This window comes from Baudoinia panamericana, assembly GCF_000338955.1.
Source record: "Baudoinia panamericana UAMH 10762 unplaced genomic scaffold BAUCOscaffold_2, whole genome shotgun sequence".
NCBI lineage: Eukaryota > Fungi > Ascomycota > Dothideomycetes > Mycosphaerellales > Teratosphaeriaceae > Baudoinia > Baudoinia panamericana.
In genome coordinates, this window is record NW_006911258.1 from 1,227,672 (window position 1) to 1,255,296 (window position 27,625).

Sequence of the window (27,625 nt, forward strand, 5' to 3'; positions counted from 1 at the left end):
TAACTTTCGAGACACTACCGGTCCCGAGGTTGTCTTTCTTGAGAGGGTCTGGCCTGGAGTGGCAGTACGAAGAACCCGCCAAAATCTGAGAGCCGGCAGCGATACCCAGCGTGTATGAAGTGTGGTCGCAGAATTCGAACGATCGGTTGACAGCTGCACGATCAGTGGCATCGGCGAACACAGCCATCAGCCTTACGCAGAGGGAGACGTTATGTTCGGCCAAGTCTCAATGTGGAGGTTCTGGCCCAGTTGGGTGGCTTGGGCGCTCCGAAACTCGCCGCCCATGAACGGACTCTTCACACTCTGTCGCGAACACTAGGCACGTGAGCCGCAGGCAGGCTGCATCAACAACGCGAGTTGAGCATTACTCATTGTTGCCTTCGATACCAATGGTGCGATAAGTCTGAGCGAGGCTTCATGAGCACGAGAGATCCGAACTAAACAAGCAATGAGAGCTGAGACGGTTGACCTTCTACGAGGGCCTTGCGCCGCATTGGGTGTCGCTATACGCAACCTTCGGCTGCCCTGTGCGCCTCCATTTCCTTTTACGGCCGTCAATTTGGCCCGGATAGCGATGGCTTCGGCTTCGGCTGGCTGATTGCCTTGATTCTGCCTCACGGTGACCCCGAAGTGCGTCGCGCGTGGGTATTAATCGTGTCATCGACTGCCGGCCATCTCTTCAACGGCATTGCGCACATGCATGAAGTACCTATGGATACAGCAGCTGAAACGATTGACGCAAAGGTTGTATGGTTACTATACTGTAGAGTGACAGCGGGAAACACAGGGGTTAATAGATGTGCAACCATTGTGATTGGTCGTTACCAGGCCGCTTCCCACAAAGTCTTCCCCTTTTCGCCTAGCACACATGGTACCTGCATCAAGGCGCGTTTAGGCTTTGCTCGCTTCTTGCGCCAAACCCTTGTAGTGCATCAGCCATTCAGGAACGGCAGACGCATCCTCTCCCCATCGACGATCCTCATCTTCTCCGCCGGCTCCTACTCCTGCCTTGTAGAATGTCATCGACCTAGACACTCACTCTCTAATTGACCAACCATCCAATTGAGCGGAGCGGTGTGTTTGCGCATCATCGTCAGTCTTTACCATTGCGGAGTTCGACACGCTCATTGAAAGTCTCTGTAAACTGGTTGATCTGCAGCAGCGGGCTTTGTTCAGTACGACCACGCCCTTACTCTGAAACACGGACACGAACAGCAATCCATCTCGACCATATCCCACCGCCTCGGACACTGCTTCACTTGTCAAATCACCAAAGCGATTTCCATCGACTTCAGGAACTGGTTAAGGCGCTTGGAGGAGGGCAGCAGTGTCTATGAGGACAACGGAAGCGGGCGAACTTTAGCAAGCGGCGCATTCACTGGCTACTTAGAGATTTCATTATCCCTTATAGTCACGGGAAATCGGCGAGCGGCGAGGCCCGTGACAAAGCACTCGAAAGGCGGTAGCGGAGAACGCTTGCTTGCGCTGCTGGCAGCTGCGGTTGAACAGGTACGGTAGGGGATTTGCGGTTACATGGCCGGCGAGTTCAGAAGTCCGCATATTTCAGAGACTGACAGACATTGCTAGCGTTTCAAAAGCTCGCAGCGGCTCGGCGCCAGTCCGTTTGAATTCTCCCTTGCGTCGGTAAACGCGGCAGTCTGCGAGGCACGATGCCATCAACATTTCCAAACCTTCTCTCGCTCCTTGGCGCGATTGCGAGCTCACATGCGCACATACATGGCCGATCACTACTATTGCCCGTGGCAGCAGGCCCAAGAGCAGAGTTAAGACAGCGAGGACTCAGCACAATGACCTACGAGGGATGCTTCTCGTCGTCAAGCGGCTTTACCAACCAAGGGGATTATATGTACCAAACCTCTGGCTACTGTCAACCTTTATGCGTCAACCAGAATGATGCGGTGCTCGCCACCAACAATGGCAGCTCATGCTGGTGTGGCAATACGCTGCCACCAGCCAACAGCAAGGTTGATGACTCACAATGCAATGTACCCTGCAATGGCTTCGACAAGGAGAATTGTAAGTACAACGGATCTCGCTCTTTTATTCATGCTAACTTGCCCGCTAGGTGGAGGAGCCAACTTCTGGTCAGTGTATCTTTCGGGCATATCATCGAGCGTCCCGAACATTGGCGGCAGCTCAAGCTCAACCTCGAGCACCAGCTCGTCCTTGTCGTCATCATCCACATCGACAAGCACGTCAACATCAGCTCCGACAACCACTTCGACATCAGCCTCCGCGACTACGACCTCGTCTATAAGCGCGTCAATATCGGTTGTCACAAGCGAGGGACCAGGCCACACCGTCATGATCACGGTACCCGCAGCACAAGCAACCTACCCCTCAAGCACTCCTACCGCAGACTCTAAACCCGGCACCAGCGTCGCCGGTATCGCAGCAGGTGTGGTAGTGGGCGTAGTGATCATCGCTGCACTGATAGGTGGCCTGGTGTTCTGGCTCAGACGCAGAAAGCAGCAAGCGGCGGAGCATGAATTCAAGCGTTCTACTGGCACGGTGGACTTTCTACGCGGCGGAAGGGAGCCGAAGCTGCCGCAAACGGCGCACAGCCAAACATCCGACGCGCGGCTGGATCCGACGGCGGGCAAGAGAAATAGTCAGGGCAGCATTGCGGATGAGGGTGACTACTCACGGAGAGTGCTGAGGGTGCGTAACAGTAGTGCCTGCCCATGTGAGCTCTCCTAACTGACGTGCCTTTTACAGGTGGCAAACCCGGACAATAGTGACCGGCTTTCCGTCGCTGCACGACTTTAAACAGATGACGAGGGATGATGTGGACTGGGGCGCGCCTCGGGTCTGCGAGTACGGCGAAGGTCTTGGGGGAAGACCTACGGTTCACATATACGGAGCGTTGCTTTGCGAGCTCCCAGTCTTAGCCCAATTGCTGATTGCGGACGATCTTCTGTTGATACCCGAATGCCACATATAGCGAGCGAAGCGAGTACGGCGTCGCATATCCTTTGGCCATGCCCAACGTCTACAATGATTCTTGCATTGTGTTTGGTGTGCTGCGGCTGGCAGGCTATGCTCACCGTAAGCACAACATCCGTACCTGTATAACCTTACCCCATCGATGTCTGAGGACTACTCTCCCTACGACGATCACTCTAGTAAGTACGGGCGTTGCTACCCCGAGGGTTTCCCGGTCACTTCTGAAGCGACTCGACGGTGTTTATGGCATGGCCCTTGCACGCCGAATTTGTGAGAGCACTAGCGTGCGGGAACAGCCGTATGCGCACATCAAATTGGCACCAACGTGCACATTGAGCGACATCGTCTAGCAGCGGCAACAGCAATTACTCTGACACTTCATAGCCGTCGCCATGGCCAGTGAGTCTCAGAGACGAGGATGTACTTCAGACAGCACTGACACCGCTTCCAGAATCGAAGAACTCGTCCCAGCATAATCAGGCGAAGAAGGCACACAAGAACGGGTATGGAGAATATCACCAGCATGCACTCCACGCCTCCAAAAGAGCATTGCTGGCATCGTCATGTATGCGGATTTGGCTAATGTGATCTTGCAAACCAGGATCAAGAAGCCTAAGACGCACAGATACCCATCGCTCAAAGGCACAGATCCGAAGTTCCGGAGAAACCACAGACATGCGCTGCACGGTACAATGAGGGCGTTGGTGAGTGAATTGAAAGATGTCTTAGGCGATGGAATACCGGGTGGCTGACACCTGTACAGAAGGAGGTGAAGGAGGGCAAGCGCGATGCAGCATGAACGAGCATCGCTCGATGGCGTAATGAAGGTGATCCTTGAGTCTACGGCGTTTTTGAGGGAGGCTGCTGCGCTTCGCCAGCATAGGGGTCCTCACCACCGGGCCAGTGACGTACCAACACTCATGTCGATGATCAAGGCCTCTTCACCATGGCTCCGAAAGCTTCCCGTCTTCCATTGCCGCACAAGCCCCCACCAACAAGCATGGCATATGTGTGTACAGCACCAAGCTTGACCATGCAACGGTGTCTGAAGGAACTTAAACGTGCCTATATCAACTCTTGCCACCTCATTACCAAACACGGGCGCAGTTCAACGATCAGCGTTTGTGCATGGCAGGATAAAGGCAACAACATACCTCGTGCATCGGGGATGGTCGTCGTATGTATAGAGGGATCCTGTCCATACTTATGCATGCCGGAAACGTCTCGTAACTCAGCCGTGTAACGCGCTGGCTTGACTGAAGCTGCTATGAGTATATGCATATATTCACATGAGCCATCGATCGCTCACCCTCCCTCACGCAGCCCCTGGGTGGTTTAGGACATAGGACCTCGGAGAAGACGAAGTCTCACCGTCCCATTGCATTCCTCGCTTGCACTGTTGAAGCCCAGTGCACCTTCCTCGCAGGCACAAGGTTCTTGGGACGTGCATGTGGAGCTGACCGCATCTTGTTGGCAAGTACTTGTCACATAACTTTCCCGAACTTCCCATCATCGGCTCTTTGAGCATTGTACTCCCGTTAGCTTGCCATCTGTGGTTTCTGTGGCCTTCGCATAGGTCTGTTTCTCGATCCGCAAGCATGAACGACATCCAGCAGTGGCGCCGTATGATCCAGCCCGGGAGAGCCCGTACTCCTGCTCTTCCTGGTCCGCCAATGGAGCCGGAAGGAGACAGTAATAATGCTTCTCCCACACCGTCTAGACGAGGTCTGAAGCCTAAGAAGTCCGCCTACTTTACGCTGGTCAGTAGCCCTGGAAAGGCACAAACACTGGACACATCCACTACTGTGCTAGAAGGCGATTCGTTTATGGCAAGGGCCCCATCGTGGATAGAGGCGAGCATATTTCCGAAACCGACGGCAGAGCGGCTCATTGACTCCGTCATGTGCAGACTGTTGTCTGATCCGTATGATGCCCTCGACCCGCGCTTCAACGGCGTGCTCTTACAAATCTTCGAGGAGTTCCGCTTAGCCGAAGACGAACGAGTGAACCTGGATGCTCGGCTCTTTGAAGCAGATTTCAAGCAGGAAAAGCTCCTGCACCGACTTCAACAGGCTCAGAAGCAATGGACCAAGGAACGCCAGGACCTGAAGGCCGAAATCAAGCGCCTAGAGTTGCTCCTTACCCAGGGTAGACGGGGGCTAGCAGAGGTCACGCTTGCACGCCAGGACAGCCATTTGCGGACCAAACAGCTAGAGCTAGCTGGCGGGCGTACCGATGACGGTTTAGAGACGATCTTCCAGGTTCTGGAGCACGGCTGGCGGTACGCAGACAAGGCGTTCAGCAATCAGAGAGGTGTACTCAGCTCCACTGTGTGCAGATTCTTGTCGCTAACGTGTTGCAGCGGTCCTTCGGAGCAGACAGCAGTCCCCGTCTGTACAGATGCGACGTCTCTCGACTCAGCTGACATCGCAGAAATCAAGCCTCTGCACTGATACCAATGTCTCTTTCGGCACGCCTCCGACAGCATTCTCCGACTTCTTACTTGGGCAGCCGCCGTCAGAAGGATGCCGCCTTGATACGGGCCTGCCAACGCTCTCTGAGCCGAAGACAAGCCTTTCGGACGACACTCTTTCGACGTTCAGCTGTATTGGAGACTTGCTGCCGGACGAAGCCGCCACAGCATCTAACGGCGACATCGCCTTTGCTCGCCCCGTGTGTCATGCGCATCATGCGCCTTACACGACTGTCGCCCCCGTGCCTTCGTACCGGCTCGACATGAACGTCTTGCAAGCGACGCCGAAGTTTCTAGACATAGCCAAGGCTCACTCCGTTCACGCGTCGAGCGGCTCTACCGCTCAGATCACGGTCACTGCTGCGCCGCCAACGCCAGATTTGACGCCGAGACGCAGCAGATTGCGTACACCAACCAAGGGCCTCCGCAAACAGCCGTCTCTTCTGGCCATGGCATCTGGGTTCTTCCAGCGACTGAGGCCTCACCCGCACGGTGACACTACGTACACGTCAGGCTCCCGATTCTCATTTGACTCGGGCAATGAAACAGTACCTAGCGATTCCGCCACAACCGCTGTTCGCAGCTCTCTCGAAGCTAGCAAACTGCGCAGAAGTGTCTCTCTCTCAGCATTTCCGCTTCCCAGCGAAACTACTGCACTTGACGCACCATCTTCGCAGTCAGATGCGTTGCCTAGCGTTTATCAAGAACAAACCATGTTGTTTCCACCGTCTGCGCTTTCTACGTCACGGCGGACATCAAGGATACCGACACCGATTCATAACGCGCATTCCGCTGCTCGGCCACGTCAGGAGAGGGAAGCATCATATTCCAGTCTGCAGACAGTGGTCAAGTCCACAACAGAGAGCGAAAGCGAGCACACTCGCGAAGCAACTACGGTTCACCGCCTTCGAGGCTGCTGAATCGCGATGTATCGAGATCCTGCAACGACAGCACTTTCCTTGCTTTCACACCACCGCCTGCATGGGGGAGATCTAGCGCGGCCAATAGGTACTTCATCACCACCAACTCGTGTCGATCAAAGTTCCGTCCATCTATGGGCGCTTCGGATATGAGCGACAGCAGCAAAGAGAATGTTCCACCATTTGCTGCTTTGGATCCCATGGGCGACGATCCAAGTCCGTCAGGTGTTTGAGACGATGTCCACACGTCCAAGCAAGAGCGCATAACTGCCCATTCATTCGTCAGTTGGACATTATACTCATCACCAAGCGTTGCAGCATAGCTGCCAACCCTTGTTTGCCACCTGTTTGCCTTCGGCTTTGGTACCGCGTGCACTAGTGTACAAGCCCGCGTGGGTGATGATACGTTTGTCAAGCCGGCGCCTGTCAAGTACTCAGAATCACAAGCCAAAGCGTCTTTTGGAGGGAAAATCTTCAGGCAGTTGGCAGGCACCGCAGTGCTCTTGCAATGGGGCTGAGAGCCTTACCAAGGGTGCCAGAACCATGGAATAAATGAGGTACCCACGTTGATCGGCCGTTCCGCAAGAGACGGTACGCCGATCAACGGTCATGAAACCGGGGTCATGTGACCCTCGCAAAAGTTGGTCGGAGTGAGTAGGGCAGGGCAGCGAAATGAGTATTGACAGGGGAGGCAATATAGAACTTCACCGTTTGTTTCAGCTCAGGGATTGCGATACAGGCACCGGCTTCTGGGGCACAGTACAACGGCCCGGGACAGTTGTCGTTGTACCGCCCGTGACGCAAGAGTGTGGCTGATGCAACAAGGGTTACATGCATGCATGTGTTCGCTCCGTATTGGCAATGCCGATAGAGTCTCGGAACTAAGTGTGTAAGACTGTGCAGCTCAGGTTAATCTCCATCTCTGCCACGACTCAGAGGTAACCAGATGAATTGTCAGACCACGTCAGCTTAGAGAAAGATCACCATGGTCTGGAACATTAATTTTCGGAAGAAGAGTTTGCACAGCCACAGACCGCTTACGCGCCACACGTCGTGGCTCCTCCCTGCGTCGGCACTGCTGCCGCACATGACCTTCGATTATCGGGCAGACTGCCCTGTGCTTGAGAGTAACCTTCGTGGAACAACCAGGGAACCATCACCGACGGCGGGTAACTATCGCGCACCCATTTTGTACGCTCGCATCTCCGTATCGGCGATGCTGGCCATGAATACTTCGCCATGAAGATACGAATAGATCGAACGAACGTGCTGGGTGGTGATTGCGGCAACTGTCCTCCTTCTTGGAAACGTTGATATCAACCGCTCCAGGTTCTGCCGTAACAAGGCTGAAAGCTAATGAACGTTTTCAGTGTTCGGTCACCTCATCGACAAAGAGGCGTAACAACAGCCAAATCTCGGTTGGCGGGGACGAGGAGTGTACGGTGGCGCTTTGGGCGAGTGCGTGCGGGCTCGGGACGTCATGCTCCAACATGCTGATCTGCGACAAGGTAGAAAGGGAGATCAACTGCTACGAGGGTCACCTATATCGAGCCGGCTCCGCGGGCGATCGAAAGGATAAACAAGAAAACAGCAGTGCGCGCGGAAAGCTCCAATAGCGACTGCGTAGCGAGTGCAAGTTGTGTTCGTCTGACATTAGACGAAACACCAACAAGTCTGTCGGGCGGCTTGTGGGAAATGAAAGCTTGGGAGCTCTCTTGAGCCCGGGCACACGTGACTAGCCACAATGCATGGCGCCAGCGGTAACCGCCAAGATCAGTCACTCACCTCAGTAGCAAGGTCGAACGTACCCTGACGCGCACTGTGAGCGGTAATCCGATCGAGCATCGTGGAGTGCTACGAGAACCTGAGACACGCACCTGAGCCACAATGCCACAGATACCATTGCGTGGGCAGCCTGTCGGACAGGGTGAGGAGAGGCTGCAATTGACGGGAATGGAGCCCTAGTTCCACACCATTGCTTCTTCCTCGGCTCGAGCACCGTGATTGGCTTTGAGACCGGGATCTCGCGACTCGCTTGCGACGCCACAGGTGCGAGTGCCGCACTCCACTCTTCCTGTGCTGTGGCGCAGGCTCATGTGGCTCAACGCTTTGCAGTCTGGTCCACATCTTCGCGGTGAATGCAGTAATGATCTCCGTTACGCAGAAGACGAGACCCCTCTAACACTGCCGCGTGAAAAACGTTACGACGCTCTCCGCATGCATCGGGTATCTTCCGTGGGTACTTGAGTGCAGTCAATGAACCAAGCGCTTTTAGCCCGATACGCGTGGGAGGGATCCCTGTAACCGACGAGCGCCATTTGAAAGGAAGAGGTGCCCGCTTTCTGCGGTGCCTGTGGCTGATGCCAATCTTCCGCATCGTTTCACTCAGACACCGTGCGCTCTTGACGCCTGACGACACCTCATCCTCCTTCTCTTCATGACTTCGTGACCGTGGAGAGTATCCTACTCAGACCTGGCTTTGGACGTGCAGAGATGTTTCGAAACCGGTGCGTAGAAGAGCAATGAAGCCTCGCTGCACGCATGAGTGTGGCAGATGCACGCCGCAGCCACAGATCGGCCGCCGCGCTGCGCAGCATGCTTTCGCAGTGTGGAGAACATGCGCTGATGAGAGACATAGGCCGTCTCAGAAGCCCAGCGACGACTTATACCTGAACTTCAAGGCGAACTTTCCGGCACTCAACCCATCGTCTTCAGGCACGAACGCATCCGCGCAGGTTGCGACCTCACTAGCGGAAGCGCTTGATGTTCCGCTACACTCACGGTACGAATCGAATGCTATTGTCGCGGGACAATAACTTGCTGGCCCGCAACACAAACTGTGTGCGACAATAGGAACCCTCGTCACTAACGATCGTTTACAGTGCAATTGATACCCACCCGAGCGATATAAAGGATGCCGACTCTACCCCACGAGGATCGAACGAACCGTGGCGCTTTGGCCCTTCTGGATTGACTCCTTCCATGATGGACCCAAACAGTCACACGTTCAACATGTTTGCCAACCAGATGCCTGGCTACTACACGCCAACACCAGGCGGTACTAACACGCTGTATCACAATCAAGCCGGCGACCTTCACACACCTGGCTTCACCATGGGCCTAGGAACGCCCCTTTCGATGCCGACTTCAGAAAGCGCCTTGCACGCAGGCCAGGGAAGCGCTGTCTTTCAACCATATCATACCCATTTGCCGCAACTTCTCAATCAGCCTGCTTATCATAATATCAATCCTTTCCATCTGCAACACCAGCCGGCTTACGCTCCGGATGCTTTCGCGCATCAACCGACTTACGATTCGCTCGACGGGCCAGTAGTTGAGACAACTCCGGTGGACGACAATCTCATGGATGTTCCGATGCAACATTCTGGGTCGCCGGAGATGCTATTCCGTCCTCAGACCATGGCGCACGCCTTGCACCCGTCTCGCCTACATCCGACAGGGGACAGGTAAGTACTACCATGACGGGGAGAGCGATCCCGTAGCACACTTCTAACAGTCTCCAGCTTCCGGTATCACGCTACGCTCAATGCACCTACGGCTATGATTAAGCATGCCGACGAAATACCCGTAACCTACCTGAACAAAGGGCACGCTTACACCCTTACGGTTGTGGACACACAGATATCACAGCCCGCGACAGCGACAAAGTACCGTACTTTCGTCCGTGTCTCATTTGAAGATGAACAACAGCGACTGAAGCCTGCTGCCTGTTGGCAACTGTGGAAAGAGGGGCGTGGTACCAACGAAGCCCACCAAAGAGGCGGCCGTTTGCAGGCTGTTGAGTTCGTGGAGCCCGGCCAGTTCAGCAATGCCGAGGATCTCAGCAGACCATGCGTTGAGCTCGAGAGCGCTTCCTTTGACGGCTTTTGCGTCGTCTGGAGTCCGCCAGCTGGAAGTTCCGAGTGCGCTATCTCGGTTCGCTTCAACTTTCTATCCACAGATTTCAGTCATTCCAAGGGCGTAAAAGGCATCCCGGTCCGACTTTGCACGAAGACTGAGTTGCTTGGAGAACATTCTGCTCCCTCATTGAACTCCGCAAAGCCAGAAGTCTGCTATTGCAAGGTCAAGCTATTCCGCGACCACGGTGCGGAGCGTAAGCTGTCGAACGACGTTGCTCATGTGAAGAAGACAATCGACAAGATCAACCAGCAAATCACACAAATCGAATCGGGCATGAGAGACCTTGGGAAGCGCAAGCGCGGTTCGATTGCGCGAGTCGGTGTTGATGACAGACCTGGTAAAGTGCTGAAGCACCGACGGACATGGTCACTGTCTTCAGTCACGTCGACGGGGGGCAGGGGCAGCGCAGAAGAAGATTTACACGTGAAACTTGTCACGCTGCAGGATATGTTCACCTCGACGAGGCCGATCAGTGTGCTCTATCTGCGTGGAGACGATCAAGATGACCCGGACCTGTACCCGGTGAAGCTCTCTGGTGAGACGTTGGCTTTGATACGCACTGACACCGCAGAATCTACCGCGTGGGACCAGCAAAGTGCGCATACTGGTCCACCGTCCTCACTGGTCTCGCCGAGCCCAAGCTCACAGTCATTGTCCGGCAGTCGTCGTGACTCGAACCTTCAACAGCCGACGCCATTTGGCGGTCCTTCTCGCGTCAACTCGAGTGAGTGGCGCAGCAACCCGCAAACTGCCCTCACGGACATGCAGCCAGCAGTACCACAGCAGCTGGCAAGCCCGTTAGAACATCAGCAGCCAGTAAAGGTACAAACGCTGTCTCCGAATGGTAATAGCATGCCTGGCTGGGTTGAGGCAATCGGCGTGGATCCTGCATATGAGCCCCCGCCACCACGCGCGGTCAAACCTGTCGCTTGCTTCTACGTGCAGCCGCGTGTTGCAGAGCGCGCGACTAAGGACCACTATTACCGAGCCGTCTACCTGATGCAACGTACCCTGAAAGACTTCGTCAATTCTCTGGCTATGAAGTGCGATATCGAGCCGACCTCAGTCTTACGAACAGTACGAATCAGCAGGCATGGATTACATATTCTCTTCGACGAAGAGTGCATTCGCGAGCTCCCAGAAGGTCAAGACATGACTGCAGAGTTCTGCGAGATCCGTCCAGACTCTCCGAATAGGATGAGGAGGGAGTGGGATGCAGGCCCAACCGACATCCAATGCGATGGCGACGTCCCAACGGTGCACAACACATTCTCTTCCGGCTACGAGCTTCGACTTCTCTTCTAAGCGCGGGCGCTCAGACAACGCATCACCAGACAAGCGTGAGCAGGTGTACAACAGTCGAGCGCGCATGCCATACACGTTATCGCTGCTCGGTAGCATCCAACGCCAGAGCCTTGGCAGGGCAACGAACATCACGCTTTCGATGACTGGCGCATTTCATACCTTATGATACCCAACAGGAGGCGCTTTGGGATACGGTAGTACGCAGTTATACAAACCTAATGGGCCGATTGGCCAATACCACGTTATTTCGGACGGAACCTAACAGGTTGTCGCTTAGCAGCAAATTTTAGCAGGCTCTTGGATTGCAGGAAGATACCCATTTGCGCAGATAGTCCAGACAAACTTACCTCAGTCATGTTCTCATTGCAATCAGGAGATCTCTGCCTACCTAACCGATCGACATATGATCTAGCATGCTCGATCATGGTAGTTCACGACTGCACAACGGAGACACAATATGCAACCCATCCACATGCAATTGCAGGCGGTCAATCTGCGTGACTGTGCATGATGCGCGGCACAACAGCGTATGGAGAAGACCAGTCGTAGTAGAAGACCCCCGTACGTATGAAACGCGAAAGCATGCACATTTGACTATTCATGGAAACACGGGTCGCAATTCTTCTACGCTGATCGGCAGCACTGACGAGTAGCGCTCGCTTTTCTCGCTTGCATAACCTGAAGACCCCTCGCTTGCAACGTGTCGCCACTGGTGATGGGAGCTGAAGTGACCGGATCAGATGCCCTTGCCACCCGATAGAGGGTTTGCCCACCACTACGCTGTTGACACTCTCGGTAGCCTCCGCACTGCAGCTTTTGTCCAGCTGAGAGGACGATCGAGACCGGTCATGAGCTTTGCATCAGGCTTTCTCTGATCGACGTGCGCTTGTCGCATTGTTTCCGAGCTTCTGTGAGCTCTTAGTGGCCCCGTGGTAGTCGCTAAAGATAGGGAATGGAGTGATCGACATTGCTACTTTGCACAGCCACAGTCTCGAATCCGCCACATCAGTAGCTTGATGCATGCACTCGTAGCGCAACTCCACTGCTGCCGAAGGCCGTGGCGGTCTGGGGAGCTTTAGACATCGGAAAATAAATCGAGGCTGAAGCGGCCAGCAAAAACGTTTGAACAACGGTGATTGGCACCCTGAAGTAATTGTTGCCATGTTAGAGGAACCGAGGTTCTCGGCGCGTAGTGCCTGTTCCGTTAATGCAACGAGTATCAAATAATTCGGTCGTGGTGCACGTTGTGCAGCAGTGATGCTATCCTACGCTCGCCACGATCCAATAGTATTCGAAGAGGTGTGGCTCAGGCGGTCAAGTCGTTATATCGTGGCCATGGCGAAGCCAACCATGGTGATGCTACGCTCTCCTTGTTCGCAATTTACACCCTTTGTGAGTATCGTGATCAGGGGGAAGCCCAGCAGGCGCACACGCAACCTAGATTTGTTGTCATAGTCCGGGTATCTCTAAGCACGACCAACGCCTTCGGTTATGCCATTCATAAAAACATCGCCTTGCTCAAAAACACCCTTGCTCAAGCGTACATCTTCAGACACCTGAATTGGTCGTGATCGTCTTTGCAGGCAACGCTACATGTCATGGTGCCGCATTTCATACACTTCACTCGGCCCCAGTAACCGCATGTCTCGCAGAAACGCCGCGGTGGCGGTGCGGTCGATGGCGGGGGTGCGGAACGTGCCTCATTGTAGGTCAACGGAGGGTGGTCAAGTAGTGCCTCGATCTCTTCCTCTGATGGTAGTGGCGGACTAGGGTTCACATCCTCGTCGTCGTCTTCGGTGGCAGGAAGCAGAGTCACGGCGCTGAAAGGAGCACTTTGCAAGTTTTGTGACAGCGGCGACGGTTGAGTAGGCGCTGGGACTGGTGCAGGGCTACCGCTTACGCTGCTGTCCTCCCTGAGGTTGCGACGCGCAATAGGTGTTTTGCTTGCTCGTTGCGCGGAAGCTGCAGGCTCGACATCGCCATCTCGTCGTCCAGTCTTCGCAATTTCGGCTTCCTCGTCGTCGAGGTAGTGCGCAAACCACTTGCCTGACGCGAGGATCTTTTTCGTGTTGGCAGTCTTGCCGACTTTGGTCGCGCCGGTGGTGTGTTTCTTGGATAGCTCTATCTGAACGTCTTTTGAGTTGTCATTGTTGAGCTCATTAATCTTCCGCTCGATCTCTCGCTTCTGCCTTGCGCTCAGAGCTTCCCTCTGCTGATCTGTCTGACCACCGAGAGAGGTTCGTTGGCGCTTCCGGTTCGTTGTCCCCCAATTCTTCGCTGGGTCGTCCGCGGCTGCCGAAGGGACAGCTATCCAAGCGAAACCGGGGGCCTGCTTCGATTGTGTGGTTGGCAGCTCTTCGATGTGAGGCGTCCGAAAGCGCAGCGGACCGGTTGCCATATTGATATTGGCTGGGTCAGAGATCCATAAGTTGTCTTGTTGTTCGGTTTGCCGTAAAATGAAGGCACGCGACTTTCGCACATGAAGGCGACTGATCAACCGAAGCCGAGCGAGCGTCAGTGACTTTGGCTGCTGCCATCTCTTCGCCACATCAGATTCGTCGCACAAAGTCGCCGGCTGGAGCAGCCTACTGCTTCAATTAAGACTGGGACAAACAGCACTATCAAATGTCTTATTGCAAGCTTCTAGGTGAGCTTGGTTGCTGTCTAGCTCCTTGCAGCGTTCACCCGCTCTGCAAAGCTGCCTTAATGACAACAACGCTCGGAGACACTTCCACAGCGCAGTGAAGCTTCGTTGACCACCGAGGTCCGCTAGTCCGTCGCTCCACTGTTGCAACGAAGAGAGCGTTGTACAGCGGGGCACGTGAGTGTCCTCGTAAGGGTAGGAGACGCTCATCAGTGCCTGTTGCTCAAGTCTGCCTATGCATGACCTACTCTATTGATTTACCACATAGGAACAGAGAGCTTGTGAACATGGCAGGCCGTCCGAGGCGTATGACACTGCCAACAGTTCCTGGGAGAGAAGATCCAATCCACAAATCAGCTATTAAGCCAACATCAGACCCGGCGCATGGCGCTGCATTCATCTTCATCCATGGCCTCGGCGACGATGCGGAAGGCTTGGAGAGTGGGTATGCCAACCGCAAGATGCATTTACAACGGGCTGACCCGCTTGCAGATATTGCCGATCAATTTCAGAACAATGGCAAGTTATCCTACATGAACTGGATCATACCGAATGCCATGGAAGACCGTGACGCAATGCAGACTGCATGGTATCGTCCGACGCCTCTCACCCCGTTTGCTTCCAGCAGACCTGAGCTTGATGAGCCCGAGGATGAAGACGGAATCCTGAAAAGCATGGCCTACATTGAGACGCTCATCGATGCTTGTGTGAACAAGGGGATCCCGCCGCAGCGCATAGTGCTGGGCGGCTTCAGCCAAGGTTGCGCCCTGAGTCTAATAACTGACCTCGTATCAAAGAAATACAGCGGCCGCATGGCTGGGGTTGTGGGCCTCTGTGGGTACCTGCCGTTGGCGGAAGGGCATCGACTACATGACCTGAGGGCAATAGCCGGACTACCGCCAACGCACGGAGAGGTGCCGGTCTTCCTCGCTCGGGGCCAGAAAGACATGCTTGTCCCGAGACGGGTGTGGACCATGACGCTGAAAGGCTTGGAGAGGCTTGGAGTGACCGCGGTGGAAGAGCACGAGTACGAGGGCTTGGGTCATTCCATCAGCGGGCCCATGATGAGGGATATGTGTAAGTTCTTAGAGCAGGTAGTCCCGAAGCTCGAAGATTGAAACTTGGCGTCCAGAAGATGTGCGGTCGCCCCTGCTTTGACAGTGGAAGGTGCGCTCGAAACGCACTTTCCCTGGTAGGTGTTCGAGGGCCTTCTTCACTGCGCTCCACCTCACCTCGCTTCATCCTACCGATGGTCTTCATGTGTATCATTGCAGCTTGACATTTCTAGTGACAACGAACCATGGCACCTACCAAGAAGGACGCCAAAGACGGCGAGAAAGAGGCCAAGCTCACTCCCGAGCAGTCAGCGAAGCTCGTACTCGAATACCTGCGCAAACAAAACCGCCCGTACAGTGCCATCGACATCAGCACAAACCTCAGGAATCGCGTCACGAAGGCAGCGGCTGCGAAGCTGCTGAAAGACTTGCACGAGCGGAAGGAGATCGAAGGTCGCGCAGCTGGGAAACAGGTCGTTTACCATGCCATCCAGGTACGAGTGACGATGTTGCGCTTTGTGAAATTTCCTTAACCCATGGGCAATACAGGACGAGGCGGACGAAGCCGGACTGGGGCAGTTGCAGCAGATGGACGCTGAGGCCGCGCGTTTACGAGACGCGACGACCACGCTCAAGGCCGAGGAGAAAGAGCTACGCGGCACTCTCCGTGGAGGCGCAGCGCAGGTACCGCTACCAGAGCTCCGGACGGCCGTGGCGACGCTCGAGCAAACAAAGGCGGAAATGGCAGGGCGCCTGGAAAAGCTGACGAGCGGTAATGTCAAGCCTGTTAGCCTCAAAGAAAGCGAGGAAATTAACCTTGAGCACCGCAAGTGGCAGAAGATAGCGGGCGCAAGAAGTACGATCCGAGCTGAGCTTTGGAAGGTGATCGAGGGACTCATCGAGAAAGACAAGGTAGCGGAGACGAAGGAGTCGCTGGGCTTAGACTTTTGATGTTAAGCTGGTATCGTCAGATCAAGGTGTGTTGTTGCTGTAGGCTCAAGTGGCTGCGGTCAAGGAGAAATATATCCGCAGTCGCCTCGCATAGGTGGTATCTCTGAAAGCACGCGAAGACAAGCACACCATTACTTCCTCCTCCGCGTTATGCCCACATTGCTCAGTTCTCGGACGCATGTAATGAAATCGTGGGTCATCCCTCAGTTGCTAATCTTGCCCGGGACGTTCTTGCCGGTCTTGCCTTGGAACCAGCTTCTCAGCTTGTCGGTCTACAAATGCTGGAGGTCAGCGGCAATAGAGCACGACAGGCACGGAAGCACAAACGTACAAACTTCTCGTTCGTGTTACGCATCTTTTGCGTGTCCACTGGGTGCCCGACTTTCTTGCCGACTGTCTGTTCGACCTTGTCGAGGGCTTTACGAACGTTAGCAGCGCAATAGGGAGACTTCACTGGTAAGTCGCACCCTTGTCAACACTGTCCTCCTGGCCTGCATTGGTGGTGGTTTGAGGCGCAGACATTGTGCTGTCGATTGTCGTGGCTTTGGTTGCTCTCAATAGTATGCAAAGTTGTCTGACGAACGAGACTGATGGGAGCTTGGAATTGAGACTTCGAGAGGGAGGATGACGAGGAACCTCGCCTTGTGCTCCGTTGGGACCTTTATCTGGGCAGTTGGGAACCAATGAGTGCTCTGAACTCGCTCACGCGACATGATTAGCGAGCAAGCACGTTCCGAGTCATCGCTACGGTCAGCGCTCGTGCTTGTCATGTCTGAGGTCGTGATAGCCAGGTTTCGGAACAGACCGGCCGACCGTTATGCGGTTTTATACGTCTGGCGTTAGCCACATGTCGTCGAGGGTGTTGTGCGAACACGCATATGATCTCGAACTCAGCTTTTACGTTCAGTGCAATACAGGCTACGGTTACAGCGGCAGAACCAAGTTATCTCTCACCGTTGCTGGCGACCGGTATCTGCATACTAAGTCCGCGCATCAAGTGAAACCATGTTGGTGAGACCAGCCGTCGTGGCCAATGTCGTTCCGCTTTGGAAGCAATGATATTTGACAACGACTCTTCATAGTATGGCGTTGGCTTGGTCCACAGCACGCGCACACAAGCAGATATGGGCTGCGGGCTGCACAATGTGATGGAAACGGTCATGACTGCAGCAACCTAGACACTGTGCTAGAATCTGGTATCGACTGACGGCGGAGACGGGAAACACCGCCACCATGGCGGAGGTGGTGGCGGCAGAGGAGAGTTCAAAGGCTCTAAAGGATCTTTTCGCTGGAGCGTGCGTATGCTCATGCATATGTTCTTGCCATTCAGCTGGCCGATGGCTAATGATAGAACAGGGTTGGAGGCATAGCTCAAGTTCTGATAGGCCAACCGTTTGATATTGTCAAGGTTCGCTTGCAGACAACCTCGCAATACACGGGCGCTTTGGACGCAGTGACGAAGATTCTTGCGAATGAAGGTGCACTTGCTTTCTACAAAGGTACCACAACACCATTGATTGGGATCGGAGCCTGCGTGTCCGTCCAATTCGGTGCCTTCAACTACGCTCGGCGTGCGTTTGAAGCTCAGAATGCCCGATCAAGGCACGGGGCGGACTCTACGCTAACCTACGGGCAATATTACCTTGCGGGCGCATTGGCTGGCCTTGCGAATACACCTCTCAGCTCGCCGATAGAGCACGTACGTATCCGCATGCAAACGCAGCCGCACGGTGCTGGCAGGCTGTACCAAGGCCCGCTTGATTGCATCCGAAAGCTTTCGCGAAGCCCGAGCGTGGCCATGGGCTTATACAGAGGTACCTCCGTAACATGGCTTCGGGAAGCACAAGCCTATGGTTGCTGGTTCCTGAGCTTCGAGTACATGATGCAGTCAGACGCCAAGCGCAACAGCATTACCCGCAAGGAGATCCCAACGTGGAAAATCGCCGCATACGGCGGCCTCGCGGGCGAAGTACTCTGGATCGCCAGCTACCCATTCGATGTTATCAAGTCGAAGATGCAGACTGATGGCTTTGGTCCGAATCAGCGATACAAGACCATGCGTGATGCCTTTGCGCAGACATGGAGGCAAGAAGGCGCGATGGGCTTCTGGAGAGGAATAGGTCCGACGCTGCTGAGAGCTATGCCTGTCAGTGCTGGAACGTTTGCGACAGTGGAATGGACGATGCGGCTGATCTCGTAAGCACGCAATGGTGCGTAAGCGTTGCAGTCAAGGTACTATCCATGAGAGTTTTAGATCAGCTAAACTATCGTGAGTGTGGGTATCATAAGGCTAGCAATTACAGTCATTGACACTCTCGCATTCATCTATTCCGGACCGCTTGGTCCATGATACGGGCCGAATACTGCCTTCTTTTGATCCATTGGCGTCGGACAGCCTGCCATTGTGCCGCGTTCACGCCCCTCTCTTCTCGCACAAACCGTATCTCATTCCCAACAGTGGGCATCAGAATTTCATCCCGGCGTGACAGATCTTCACTGTTGTCAGCACCCTCTACAGGAGCCAATCTCACGAGTGCCAAAGCCTTGTCTGAACGCATCTGTGTGATGCCGTCGAGAGGACGGTGGATATAGAATGCCGATCGGGGAAAACAAGCGGACGTCGGTGTACGTCTGTCTCCAACTGCACGGTCGACCTTCACAGAAGCTGTGGATGGGGACGTTGTGGTCTGGTCGGACGCTGTACAGAAGCCCTTCTCAACAACAAGCCCGCTTTTGGCTTCGTCAGGACTTGTTGTGACCTCGTTCAGAGAGCCATTAAGCATATTCGAGAATGGAGTAAAAACGTGTACCTCTTCGGTACCTATCGGCTTGGTGTGGCCAGGAGAAGGGGTTTTCATGGGGTCCGCGTCGTTATCGGTGGTAGGTATGTCCTCGCCTTCGTCACCCTTCTGACTCTGTGAGTCGGCCGAAGTCAGCGGCTCGGCAGCCTCACTCCGCAAAGGCTTAGTTCCTTCATCAGCATGCTCGTGTATTCCATTGACAGCAGCTACTGTGAGCTCATCCACATCTTGCCGCCAGTGGCCCTCAACGTCCGAGTCCGGTTCCACGTCGCTAAAGCCAGCATCCTCCGGCCAGACCGTACGAGTAGCAGGAAGGCGCGCATCTACGTTGGATCGCCCCGTAGTTGGAGAGATATTCGATTGATGCTGCCACCGGTTGCGCCTAATCCATAGCCTCATCCTCCACCTTGCCGCCTTCGCGAAATGACCACCTGGTGCATCGGCCCACAAGTTGCGCCTCCCGAGACTGCCCAAATATCTTAACGGGTCATTCACGTCAAACACCAAGCTATCCAAACTCCGTGCAGCATCTGGTCCTTCCACCCGGTGCACCACAGACAGGATATACCTGACCTGCGCAAGAGGTACCGGCTTACGCTCCACTATGTAGCGTGTGATACCGGCCTTGACCAGCGCTCGAGATATCAATGGGGACAACGGCGCACCGCGGTCTTGCAGAAATCGGTAAAGCTCCCACACCCTGCGAAAAGCGACACGACTGGAGAATCTCTCTTGATCAGCCCAAGCGTACGCGATCAGCTGGGCCAGTTCTATGTGTTCGGGGAGCAGAGAGAGCTTGCGGATCTGACGAAGCTCTGGCGGAACCATATCCGAAGCAACTTGGCGCTTAAGTGCATCGAAAATCCTGTTCGCGGTGGCAAGGTTATGCTGAATGAGTTTCAGAGGCAGCTCATAGCACCGCATGACCGACAGGCTGGGCGTGAAGGAGAACACCCTCCAAGCACATTCTACATCCCGCTCCTTGCCGGTACTCAGGAAGTATCCGATAGCATCCTGGGCGGCGTCGCTGGATATGCCGAACGGACGCTGTTGTCGACAGTCTCTTAGTAGAGCCCATAATCTCCGGGAGGCGCCGTTAGCCTTGTGGACGCCCACTGCTTCACAAAGCAAGCCTGAGTAGTTGAGTCTGTGCTTGGAGAGTAAGCCAAACATCTGAGCGGTCGCGCAGGGAGGCGACTCCTCGTACATATCTTGAGTCAGTGAAGCAAGATATTGTTGATGTTGTGCGCGAAGCGAATCGTACTCGGTGACTAAGTGCTCCATGTTCCGTGGTGGCTGCTCCCACTTCGCCGGAAAGCTGAAGACGATTCGATCTCGACGATCCATACGTTCCGGAGTCTCGGCAGGAGAGTCTAAGTGCGGTACCCAAAAGCATAATAAGATGCGTGCGAAGTCCTCATCCTCAATGTCACGAAAATGTGTTGCAAGTTGGACTGGGCATGCACCAGCAGCAATGTTGCTGTAGACCTCCCCCCATACGCTGTGGTGACTGCGGGATAAAGTCTTGGTGTGTTGGCAGTTGTCTAAAATCTGAAGCCAGCGACCGAGGGCTGCATGATCAGGCGTGGTGGCTTCACCGACGAGCCATTGAGAGAGCCGCTGCGAAAGCTGAACGACAGCAATATGGCAGTCGGTCTCGGTAAGCGCGTCCAAAATCCGGACGATGTCTTTCCAGAGGAAATCTGTACGGCCGCACTGTAGGACAGCCTGCACGACAGCACTGACCTCCTGAAGACTGATAGTCTGCAGTTGAATCTTGTCCACTGCGCACACCATCAGAATCCGAGCGGCTGGCTCGGAGATGCTTCGTGACTCGAGCCATGATACAAGCCTAAGCAAATTGCACGCTTCCGGTTCGTGCGCGGAGCTTTGCAGGAACCTCTCGATTCTGAGCATGTCCACGTGGCGTATTTCCGTCTTCGAGGCCAATGAGTCGAGCAGGCCATTGAAGGCATACTGGCTTGCCTTTACGGCAGCCGCAACCGGGTCCACTTTGGCAGTTTCCGCAGGTCTTCGCCAGCAAGAGCGGATCTGGGACTGTGCACTTTTCTCATTCAGCGCCTGTGGAGGTGACGGGGGTGGTCCGATCAAAAGCCCAGCTTGCGGTAACTGCAAGCTTGGAGGCTCCCATTTGTAGCTCATATCCGGCTGCTTTGCTCCCAGCCCGAACAACGCTCCGAAGTCTATCGTGGACGGGCTAGCGGCGGCCGCTGTTGCTGCCAGACCCATCCTCCGTCGTGCCTGCCGCCTCCTCGCTTCCAATGGACCGGGGATGTTGCTGCCATGGCGGCGACAGCTGCGTGATACGCGGAGAAAGCGGTTGAAAGCGTCGGCTAGCACGTCGTCGGTGATCCAGATTGCGTTCGCACAGTGAGCCGCAGCTCGAGCGGCATTTCGCATAACATGTGTTCGGCGTTGAGTGGAGAAGAAGGACTGCTCGTTCAAGTCTACCTTGCCATCCAATGCCTCCTCTTTAGTTTCGTGCTAGCTTCACCGAGGCCGAGCAAGTTCTGCTGACTAAGTCAATTATGCGTCCGCGGGAATGAATTAAGAGGCTCGAGTAACGAGTACAGTAAGTGTGGGTAGATACACGCACGACACGATGATATTACGATCGTTGGTGTTGCGGCATGGTAAGGCGTAGCGACTCACTCGAATTAGACCGCATACTGATTGCACGTACAGGCCGCCGCGCACTCCCCAGGCCAACGACTCCCCTCCGCCAGTCATGGCGACGATGCTACGCCAGCCAGATCGAACGAACGTATACGAACCCCCTGGAAGACCAACTATATGTGGAAGGCGGCCCAGATGCGACTAAAGCGCAAGCCATCAACAACCTGCCCAGCCGCAGCGAAGTGGCACCAGATGACACCGTAGCGGCCGACTGGGAGTTCTTCCGCCATCAGAAAGCCGTGACCGGCGACTTGGGCAGCGCTCTCGCCCCCCACTACAAGCCGCATGAGCTACTCTCCAACCCACCGAAGCCCTCCGACATCACGCTGGAGCTACTGATGGCCAGCCAGAGCCACATCGGCCATTCCACCTCGCTTTGGCATCCGGCGAATGCCAAGTATATCTTCGGTGTGCGCGGCGAACAAGACCCCATCCACATCATTTCCCTCGACGTCACCGCAGCGTACCTAAGGCGAGCATGTAAGATCGTGCGTGGCGTGACCGAGCGTGGTGGGCTTGTCCTTTTCGTAGGCACGCGAGACGGTCAGGTTGGAGTCGTCGTGAAAGCCGCCAAGATGGCCAAAGGCTGCCATCTCTTCACCAAGTGGATTCCCGGCAGCATTACCAATGGCGAGCAGATCCTTGGTAAATGTCGGAAGAAGGTTGTGGATCACCTCGACGTAGAGGTTGAAGGCTTCGAGGACCAGCTCCTGCAGAAAGCGGTGCTGAAGCCGGATTTGGTTGTCTGTCTCAACCTACCCGAGAACTACATTCTTCTCCACGAGTGTGCACTGAACAATATCCCCACCATCGGCATCGTGGATACGGATTGCAATCCCACATGGGTGACTTACCCGATCCCGGCCAACGACGACAGTCTGCGATGCGTGCAGGTCATTGGAGGTGTACTTGGACGAGCTGGAGAAGAAGGACAGGAACTCAGACTGCACAAGGCGAAGAATGGGATCGTCGACTATCAGCAGAACCACAGACTCGAGAAGCCGAAGGAGAAGGAGGAAGAAGACGGCGGTGAAGAGAGGAGCAGAGGGGGACGGATGCTCCGGGCAGGCGATGAGTGAGGAGTGGAATGTATTGCTTGTCGGACACCTCATGCGTATGCCAGGTGTGCTGGGCCACACTGCAGAAGCCGAAGCGAGAGCTCGAAAGCCTTGACGCGCAAAATGTACATCGTCGGTGCAGCATTACCAGGGTGGCAAGACCGGCCCTCCGTTGCGGCGGAGGGTCAATGGAAGCCAGAAGCGAGAGGCGTTGAAACCCGCTGACGTCGCCGTCACAGCGATGTGCGAATGGTCAGCAAACTGGCGTGGCCACTTCCTAGCTTCATGAGCTCTAACTTCACTTTCCGTCTCAGCGACTTCTACAACAGAACAAGCGATCTTGCCACGAAATCAAGCAAACAATATGCATCTCTCCTGCTATCCTACCTACCTTCAACTACTATGCGAAACTCTTTCAAAACACATCCGAGGCTTCACTAAGACACTGTATGAGCCTTCACTGGAGTACAATACTTGGCCTTACTCGATGTCCTCTGCACCGACTCCGACTACTCCGACTACTCCGACTCTCCCGTTAGCACCTCCCTCTACTACATTTCTCCTCCTCGGCGACCTATCCAAACTGTCGAGCGATTGGGGGTGGTGGGTTCTTGGGCTTTGCGTCGCAATCTTCCTCGTCCGCCCGCTCCTGTCCGACGCTATTAACCAATACGGCGCGTACGCCGTTGAACAAATAGAGGACCCAGTTGAGGAGGAAAAGACCAAGCAGCTCCAACTGCATATCCAGCTCGAAAGCTTCAAACTTAGGAGTGAAGAGAAGAAGATTGCGCAGCTCGAAATGCAAGTGCAGATCCTGCGCGAGGATGTTAACCGCGCGGCGACGACTTCGACCCTCCCTCCGCAACAAACCCCTGATCAACCAAGCACACCGGATCAACGTGCGACCACAACTCACCACAGTCGGTCGGCTTCATCTGTCGCCTCGCCACCCTCCTCCGCAGCCATCGTGTAAACCGTTACTTCGACACCATCATCACCAACTCCACCGACCGCCAGCACTGCACCCACAAATACACTACCCTCTGCGCCGCCTCCCGCATTTTCAACCACCCAGCCCTCCTCGAACGCATGCTCCTTGGCACAAACACCCTTACAGTCCTTCACGCCCAACGCATCAACGCCTTCTTCAAAGACGTCATCGACAGATCAGTCTATCTGCGACGCAGACTCTAGAAACTACCAATCGAGGTCGAGTAAGCGCCTTTCTACCGAGGATGGTCATGTGAATGAATTGGTGGGATCGCGCCACACTGGTGTAATGCTATGGCGCCCGCTGCAGCTCAGTTGGCAGAAGAGAGGATGATGTGCAGTGTTGTGGACAAGATGGATACGCTAAAATAACTCGTTTGCACCGTTATAGTATGTTGTCCACATTGACGTGGTGGAAGCGAGAGCAACGCTAGCGGACTAAATGAAAAGCTACCTTCCAGGCTCGTCAGATCCCTCTGCATGAGGCAGCCGCTTACCGTAGTCTTACGGCAATTCGTAGAATAGCTTTGATTAGACTAGCAGCGCCACGCACCCAAGCGTTCCTTTACTCCCGTCGGAAACCTCGTTCGATCCACGTCAAGACAGTTGCTGGCATCGTAGACGCAGCTGTTCGGCCTCTTCCACTCTGTTCGCGCGATCGGACCAGTGCAATTCCGTTCACGTTAGGGCGCAAGTGGTAGGCCTCACTACCCTGGACCACCGCAGCACAATGGGCTGCAAAATCAATCATAGCATGGCTCTGCTGCAGAGGCAACGTGAGCGGCGGTAAAGAGTTCGGCGCGTTTCCAGGCCTGTGCAGTGCTGGCGCTAATTGCCGTAGACGTGATCGATGCAGTTGAGTCGCACCCGACTAAGCCGGAGTCCCTTGCGGCCCACCATGACCGTGCTGCGGAGTCGCTGTCGATGCACTCATAGACGATGCTATCGGCAGCAACGGCATTGAGGCACCATTGAGTCCGCCTGCTCTCGGTGGCATATTCTGCAGTGGAGTCTGCTGTTGCTGGCGCATCCGTCTTTCTTCCAGTTCAGTCTTCTTCATCTCCCTGTCAGCCTCTACCACAGCCTTGGTAGCCCGCGGCTTCCTGGGCGCACCGGTCGCGCGACGCGCGCGGGCTCTCTTAGCTTGCCCGACCGGTGAAGCAGCAGCATCTTTGTTGGCCTTCTCGGCTGCGAGACTAGCATGCGTCGTCCCTGCTGCCGCGCCTGCGGCTCTACCGCCACGAGACCCACGACCTCGGCCCCTGCCACGACCAGATGGTGCAGCAGACTCCACGTTCGCTGTCGTGCCTTCCGGAACCAAAGGTCCGGAGTACACGAAGAAGCCATCCTTGGCCACGGCGGCTTGCTCTTGCCATGCAAGCTCCGTATCGTCAATGAAGTCATCTTCCTTGTCGTATTCCTCGATCTTCTTCCTTCGCTTCCTGACCGGCTTGTCGGCGCCAGTGCCGCTTTTCTCGTCGTCCATGCCACCCATCTCCACATTGCTGTCATCGCCCGCTTCAGACACAAGATCCACCGACATATCGTCAGCGCTCCCGCCATCTTGCTGGTTTGAGGCTGATAGCAATTTGCGCATTTGGTCACGGTGCGCTGCCGCGCGTGGATTTAGAGCGTCGTGGCCATATCGTTTCGCAATCTCCTGTGCTATGTTGATGGTATTGCCTCCTTTTGTATCAAGCGTGATGCGAAAATCGATGGTGACGCCTGGAGACTCCGTCGTGTCGCCTTCGGATGGACCACCGAACAAATTGGACTTCGACAGGAGGCCGCTACCAGTTCCTTTGGGTGCGGGAGGCGGCGTTGGCCGCGCCGCTTTCGGTGTTGGCGCTGATGATGATGATTTGGAGGGCGCCACCTTCACCTCCTCAACCTCCGGCTTTGTGACATCACAGACGAGATCGACATCCATCGCGCCATCTAAGCTGGCAGGCACTGCGGCTTGCACCATTGGTGGAGAAGGTGGAGGCGGAGACCTTGGCTTTGCAGGATGTGAAAACGAAGGTGCAACAGCAGGCGGGAGATACTTCGGAGTAGGTGATTGTGGTTGTGACGGGACAAAGGGTGGCGGTTGCTGCATGTTTGTTTGTGGCGAGTAGGTCGGTGGAAGCTGGGCTGTCGAGAGGAAGTTGGCTGAAGGCGGGTCGATCAGGCTCGCAATCGAGGGCGATGCTGACGCACGGTTCATGGTTGAAGACAGATGCGTCAATGGTGGGCCGTTCGAAATGCTGGCGTTTCGATGCGCTTGCCGCTGTTGCTGCTGCGCTGCTTCCATCGTAGCAGCACGCACGGGGTCGTAGCCGCGCACTGGATCATAGTTCTGGCCGCTTGAAGTTGGTCGTGTTGTGGGAGGATTTGATAAGGGTGGTGGCAGGCTCGTCCTATGTTGTATTTGCGGCGGTATCGACGGAGTGTTCACGGGTGGATTAGGCTGTTGAAAGCCGTTGACCATCTCCGTAAGGGTCGGCTGGCGCGAAGAAGCGACGATGTCATGTGTGATCTTGTCGTCGAGCTTCTGCTTCTTGCGGGGGCCGGTTGCAGGCGAAGCGTTGGAAGCAGTTTTGTCCTTCGGCTCCCTAGGCTTGCGAGGCTTCCTCTCCTTCGGCTTGCCATCGTCGACAGGCTTTCCGTCAGGGCCGACTTCTTTCTTCTTGCGCTGCCTCTTAGGCTTTTCCGAAGTACTACCATTGTTCAGAGCAGCAGCAGGCTGAAGTGCTTGGCCATTGTGTGCATGTGTGCCGGTGTTCGAGACATTTGATGCATGTGCGGATACTCCCGCCGAATATGCTACACCTTCTCCAGAAAGCGGACCAGCATGCGAAGGAGCAGGGTGCGCAACGCGAATAGTGTCGTGATTTTGCGGGGTGCTGGGCGGCGAGGAAAGGGTCGAAGGCGATCGATCAGAAGCCGCCCCGCCGTCCATCTGCAGCCTGTCGAAGCCTGGCGGCATGTTCATCCCGTATAACAACGAGAGAACACGCCAAGCCGGTGATGAAGAGGTACCAGCAGTATATACCCGCAGTGTTGATGTAAGGTAGCCGTATTCTATGGCTTATAACAATCGCTAGGCGGAAATCAGCATTTCGAGGTGATCCAGCCAATCCGGTGGAGGCTCGAACGTCAACTCTCGCTCCAAACGTTCAAGTACTGCGTAAAAGGCACGACGGCGACAATATCCTTCAAACGAGCGTGCGCGAATGACGAGATGAGTCCATTGATGTGATGATCGTGTTGTAAAGGTCTTGCTGCACTCGGTGACGGTGGAAGAAGTGGATGATCGATGGCTGGAACGCTTCTTTTGATGCAAAACACTTCGGCTATTAGCATGAAGAGGTGCAGGAAGTTGTAGGGAATGAAGAATACACACAAAAGTGGGCGGCAAGAAAGTCATATGAAAAGAGCACAGGAGCGCAGCAGAAAGCCAGCGCGGCGGCCACGGGCAGCACGGGAACGAAAGCTGTCGATGAGACAACTCAACTAACCAAAGCCGGGCACCGGCAACTCCCCCAATCTGCCATCCCTCCTGCCTTCACAGGCCCGAGCCAGCAAGAGCCCCGCCTGTGAGAAGAGTGCATGACTGATTGCTGTTTGGTTCATCGCCCGTCCGTGACGTTGCCTAACTTTTACGGCGGCTGCGTCTCGCTAGCGGACCCCGGGCATGCACGCTTGATAGGGCTGGCGGGGGGCGGGATCCATCTACGCTCGCACGCTGCTCGTAGTATACAACACTATACAGTACAGTACCCGTAGTGCATTCGCAGAGAGGATCCATGCATAAATTACCATACCCTCGGGCACCCACAGGGCAATCTGTCGTCGGCATAC

General features: G+C 55.1%; 13 protein-coding genes across 13 annotated transcripts; 9 read left to right on the forward strand and 4 right to left on the reverse strand.

Moving 5' to 3' along the window:
- Nucleotides 1-1,473: 1,473 nt before the first annotated feature.
- BAUCODRAFT_30404 (uncharacterized protein) lies at nucleotides 1,474-3,109 on the forward strand. Its single transcript, XM_007674837.1, has 4 exons — nucleotides 1,474-1,509; nucleotides 1,588-2,037; nucleotides 2,087-2,682; nucleotides 2,740-3,109. The coding sequence occupies exons 2-4, from the start codon at nucleotides 1,671-1,673 to the stop codon at nucleotides 2,788-2,790; spliced, it is 1,014 nt and encodes a 337-aa protein (XP_007673027.1). The 5' UTR covers nucleotides 1,474-1,509; nucleotides 1,588-1,670; the 3' UTR covers nucleotides 2,791-3,109.
- Nucleotides 3,110-3,359: 250 nt separating this feature from the next.
- BAUCODRAFT_119538 (uncharacterized protein) lies at nucleotides 3,360-3,766 on the forward strand (the record flags this gene model as incomplete). Its single annotated transcript, XM_007675227.1, has 4 exons — nucleotides 3,360-3,366; nucleotides 3,419-3,470; nucleotides 3,569-3,671; nucleotides 3,731-3,766. The coding sequence occupies 4 exons, from the start codon at nucleotides 3,360-3,362 to the stop codon at nucleotides 3,764-3,766; spliced, it is 198 nt and encodes a 65-aa protein (XP_007673417.1).
- Nucleotides 3,767-4,207: 441 nt separating this feature from the next.
- On the forward strand, nucleotides 4,208-6,671 carry BAUCODRAFT_358561 (uncharacterized protein). Its single transcript, XM_007675228.1, has 2 exons — nucleotides 4,208-5,280; nucleotides 5,330-6,671. Exons 1-2 carry the CDS (start codon nucleotides 4,566-4,568, stop codon nucleotides 6,358-6,360), a joined length of 1,746 nt encoding a protein of 581 aa, XP_007673418.1. The 5' UTR covers nucleotides 4,208-4,565; the 3' UTR covers nucleotides 6,361-6,671.
- A 2,211-nt stretch (nucleotides 6,672-8,882) lies between these two features.
- On the forward strand, nucleotides 8,883-11,586 carry BAUCODRAFT_21663 (uncharacterized protein; the record flags this gene model as incomplete). The annotated part of the gene is made up of 3 exons (XM_007674678.1): nucleotides 8,883-9,142; nucleotides 9,243-9,827; nucleotides 9,885-11,586. The coding sequence occupies 3 exons, from the start codon at nucleotides 8,883-8,885 to the stop codon at nucleotides 11,584-11,586; spliced, it is 2,547 nt and encodes an 848-aa protein (XP_007672868.1).
- A 1,348-nt stretch (nucleotides 11,587-12,934) lies between these two features.
- On the reverse strand, nucleotides 12,935-14,226 carry BAUCODRAFT_358325 (uncharacterized protein). Its single transcript, XM_007675229.1, has one exon. It carries the CDS (start codon nucleotides 13,982-13,984, stop codon nucleotides 13,121-13,123), a length of 864 nt encoding a protein of 287 aa, XP_007673419.1. The 5' UTR covers nucleotides 13,985-14,226; the 3' UTR covers nucleotides 12,935-13,120.
- A 312-nt stretch (nucleotides 14,227-14,538) lies between these two features.
- On the forward strand, nucleotides 14,539-15,348 carry BAUCODRAFT_119543 (uncharacterized protein; the record flags this gene model as incomplete). The annotated part of the gene is made up of 2 exons (XM_007675230.1): nucleotides 14,539-14,671; nucleotides 14,723-15,348. 2 exons carry the CDS (start codon nucleotides 14,539-14,541, stop codon nucleotides 15,346-15,348), a joined length of 759 nt encoding a protein of 252 aa, XP_007673420.1.
- Nucleotides 15,349-15,439: 91 nt separating this feature from the next.
- Nucleotides 15,440-16,559, forward strand: BAUCODRAFT_358224 (uncharacterized protein). Its single transcript, XM_007675231.1, has 2 exons — nucleotides 15,440-15,779; nucleotides 15,835-16,559. Exons 1-2 carry the CDS (start codon nucleotides 15,531-15,533, stop codon nucleotides 16,234-16,236), a joined length of 651 nt encoding a protein of 216 aa, XP_007673421.1. The 5' UTR covers nucleotides 15,440-15,530; the 3' UTR covers nucleotides 16,237-16,559.
- Nucleotides 16,560-16,790: 231 nt separating this feature from the next.
- BAUCODRAFT_119570 (uncharacterized protein) lies at nucleotides 16,791-17,006 on the reverse strand (the record flags this gene model as incomplete). Its single annotated transcript, XM_007675232.1, has 1 exon — nucleotides 16,791-17,006. The coding sequence occupies one exon, from the start codon at nucleotides 17,004-17,006 to the stop codon at nucleotides 16,791-16,793; it is 216 nt and encodes a 71-aa protein (XP_007673422.1).
- Nucleotides 17,007-17,039: 33 nt separating this feature from the next.
- BAUCODRAFT_358985 (uncharacterized protein) lies at nucleotides 17,040-18,497 on the forward strand. Its single transcript, XM_007675233.1, has 3 exons — nucleotides 17,040-17,247; nucleotides 17,319-17,531; nucleotides 17,593-18,497. The coding sequence occupies exons 2-3, from the start codon at nucleotides 17,470-17,472 to the stop codon at nucleotides 18,434-18,436; spliced, it is 906 nt and encodes a 301-aa protein (XP_007673423.1). The 5' UTR covers nucleotides 17,040-17,247; nucleotides 17,319-17,469; the 3' UTR covers nucleotides 18,437-18,497.
- BAUCODRAFT_358554 (uncharacterized protein) lies at nucleotides 18,458-21,526 on the reverse strand. The gene has a single exon (XM_007675234.1). The coding sequence runs from the start codon at nucleotides 21,456-21,458 to the stop codon at nucleotides 18,558-18,560; it is 2,901 nt and encodes a 966-aa protein (XP_007673424.1). The 5' UTR covers nucleotides 21,459-21,526; the 3' UTR covers nucleotides 18,458-18,557.
- A 1-nt stretch (nucleotide 21,527) lies between these two features.
- BAUCODRAFT_358227 (uncharacterized protein) lies at nucleotides 21,528-22,985 on the forward strand. The gene is made up of 2 exons (XM_007675235.1): nucleotides 21,528-21,691; nucleotides 21,744-22,985. The coding sequence occupies exons 1-2, from the start codon at nucleotides 21,661-21,663 to the stop codon at nucleotides 22,811-22,813; spliced, it is 1,101 nt and encodes a 366-aa protein (XP_007673425.1). The 5' UTR covers nucleotides 21,528-21,660; the 3' UTR covers nucleotides 22,814-22,985.
- BAUCODRAFT_358674 (uncharacterized protein) lies at nucleotides 22,955-24,245 on the forward strand. Its single transcript, XM_007675236.1, has 3 exons — nucleotides 22,955-23,044; nucleotides 23,107-24,172; nucleotides 24,244-24,245. Exon 2 carries the CDS (start codon nucleotides 23,157-23,159, stop codon nucleotides 23,763-23,765), a length of 609 nt encoding a protein of 202 aa, XP_007673426.1. The 5' UTR covers nucleotides 22,955-23,044; nucleotides 23,107-23,156; the 3' UTR covers nucleotides 23,766-24,172; nucleotides 24,244-24,245.
- Nucleotides 24,246-24,653: 408 nt separating this feature from the next.
- BAUCODRAFT_128665 (uncharacterized protein) lies at nucleotides 24,654-26,787 on the reverse strand (the record flags this gene model as incomplete). The annotated part of the gene is made up of 1 exon (XM_007675237.1): nucleotides 24,654-26,787. The coding sequence occupies exon 1, from the start codon at nucleotides 26,754-26,756 to the stop codon at nucleotides 24,654-24,656; it is 2,103 nt and encodes a 700-aa protein (XP_007673427.1). The 5' UTR covers nucleotides 26,757-26,787.
- Between the last annotated feature and the right edge of the window lie 838 nt (nucleotides 26,788-27,625).

Coding starts and splice junctions, on each gene's coding strand:
- BAUCODRAFT_358224 (XM_007675231.1), top strand. CDS start 15,531: ATGGCACCTACCAAGAAGGACGCCAAAGACGGCGAGAAAGAGGCCAAG. Junction 15,780..15,834: donor TCGTTTACCATGCCATCCAG/GTACGAGTGACG, acceptor TGGGCAATACAG/GACGAGGCGGACGAAGCCGG.
- BAUCODRAFT_358325 (XM_007675229.1), bottom strand. CDS start 13,984: ATGGCAACCGGTCCGCTGCGCTTTCGGACGCCTCACATCGAAGAGCTG.
- BAUCODRAFT_358561 (XM_007675228.1), top strand. CDS start 4,566: ATGAACGACATCCAGCAGTGGCGCCGTATGATCCAGCCCGGGAGAGCC. Junction 5,281..5,329: donor GGCGTTCAGCAATCAGAGAG/GTGTACTCAGCT, acceptor AACGTGTTGCAG/CGGTCCTTCGGAGCAGACAG.
- BAUCODRAFT_358985 (XM_007675233.1), top strand. CDS start 17,470: ATGGCGGAGGTGGTGGCGGCAGAGGAGAGTTCAAAGGCTCTAAAGGAT. Junction 17,532..17,592: donor AAGGATCTTTTCGCTGGAGC/GTGCGTATGCTC, acceptor ATGATAGAACAG/GGTTGGAGGCATAGCTCAAG.
- BAUCODRAFT_358227 (XM_007675235.1), top strand. CDS start 21,661: ATGATATTACGATCGTTGGTGTTGCGGCATG. Junction 21,692..21,743: donor ATCGTTGGTGTTGCGGCATG/GTAAGGCGTAGC, acceptor TTGCACGTACAG/GCCGCCGCGCACTCCCCAGG.
- BAUCODRAFT_30404 (XM_007674837.1), top strand. CDS start 1,671: ATGCCATCAACATTTCCAAACCTTCTCTCGCTCCTTGGCGCGATTGCG. Junction 2,038..2,086: donor TGGCTTCGACAAGGAGAATT/GTAAGTACAACG, acceptor CTTGCCCGCTAG/GTGGAGGAGCCAACTTCTGG. Junction 2,683..2,739: donor ACTCACGGAGAGTGCTGAGG/GTGCGTAACAGT, acceptor TGCCTTTTACAG/GTGGCAAACCCGGACAATAG.
- BAUCODRAFT_358554 (XM_007675234.1), bottom strand. CDS start 21,458: ATGCGAAATGCCGCTCGAGCTGCGGCTCACTGTGCGAACGCAATCTGG.
- BAUCODRAFT_358674 (XM_007675236.1), top strand. CDS start 23,157: ATGCATCTCTCCTGCTATCCTACCTACCTTCAACTACTATGCGAAACT.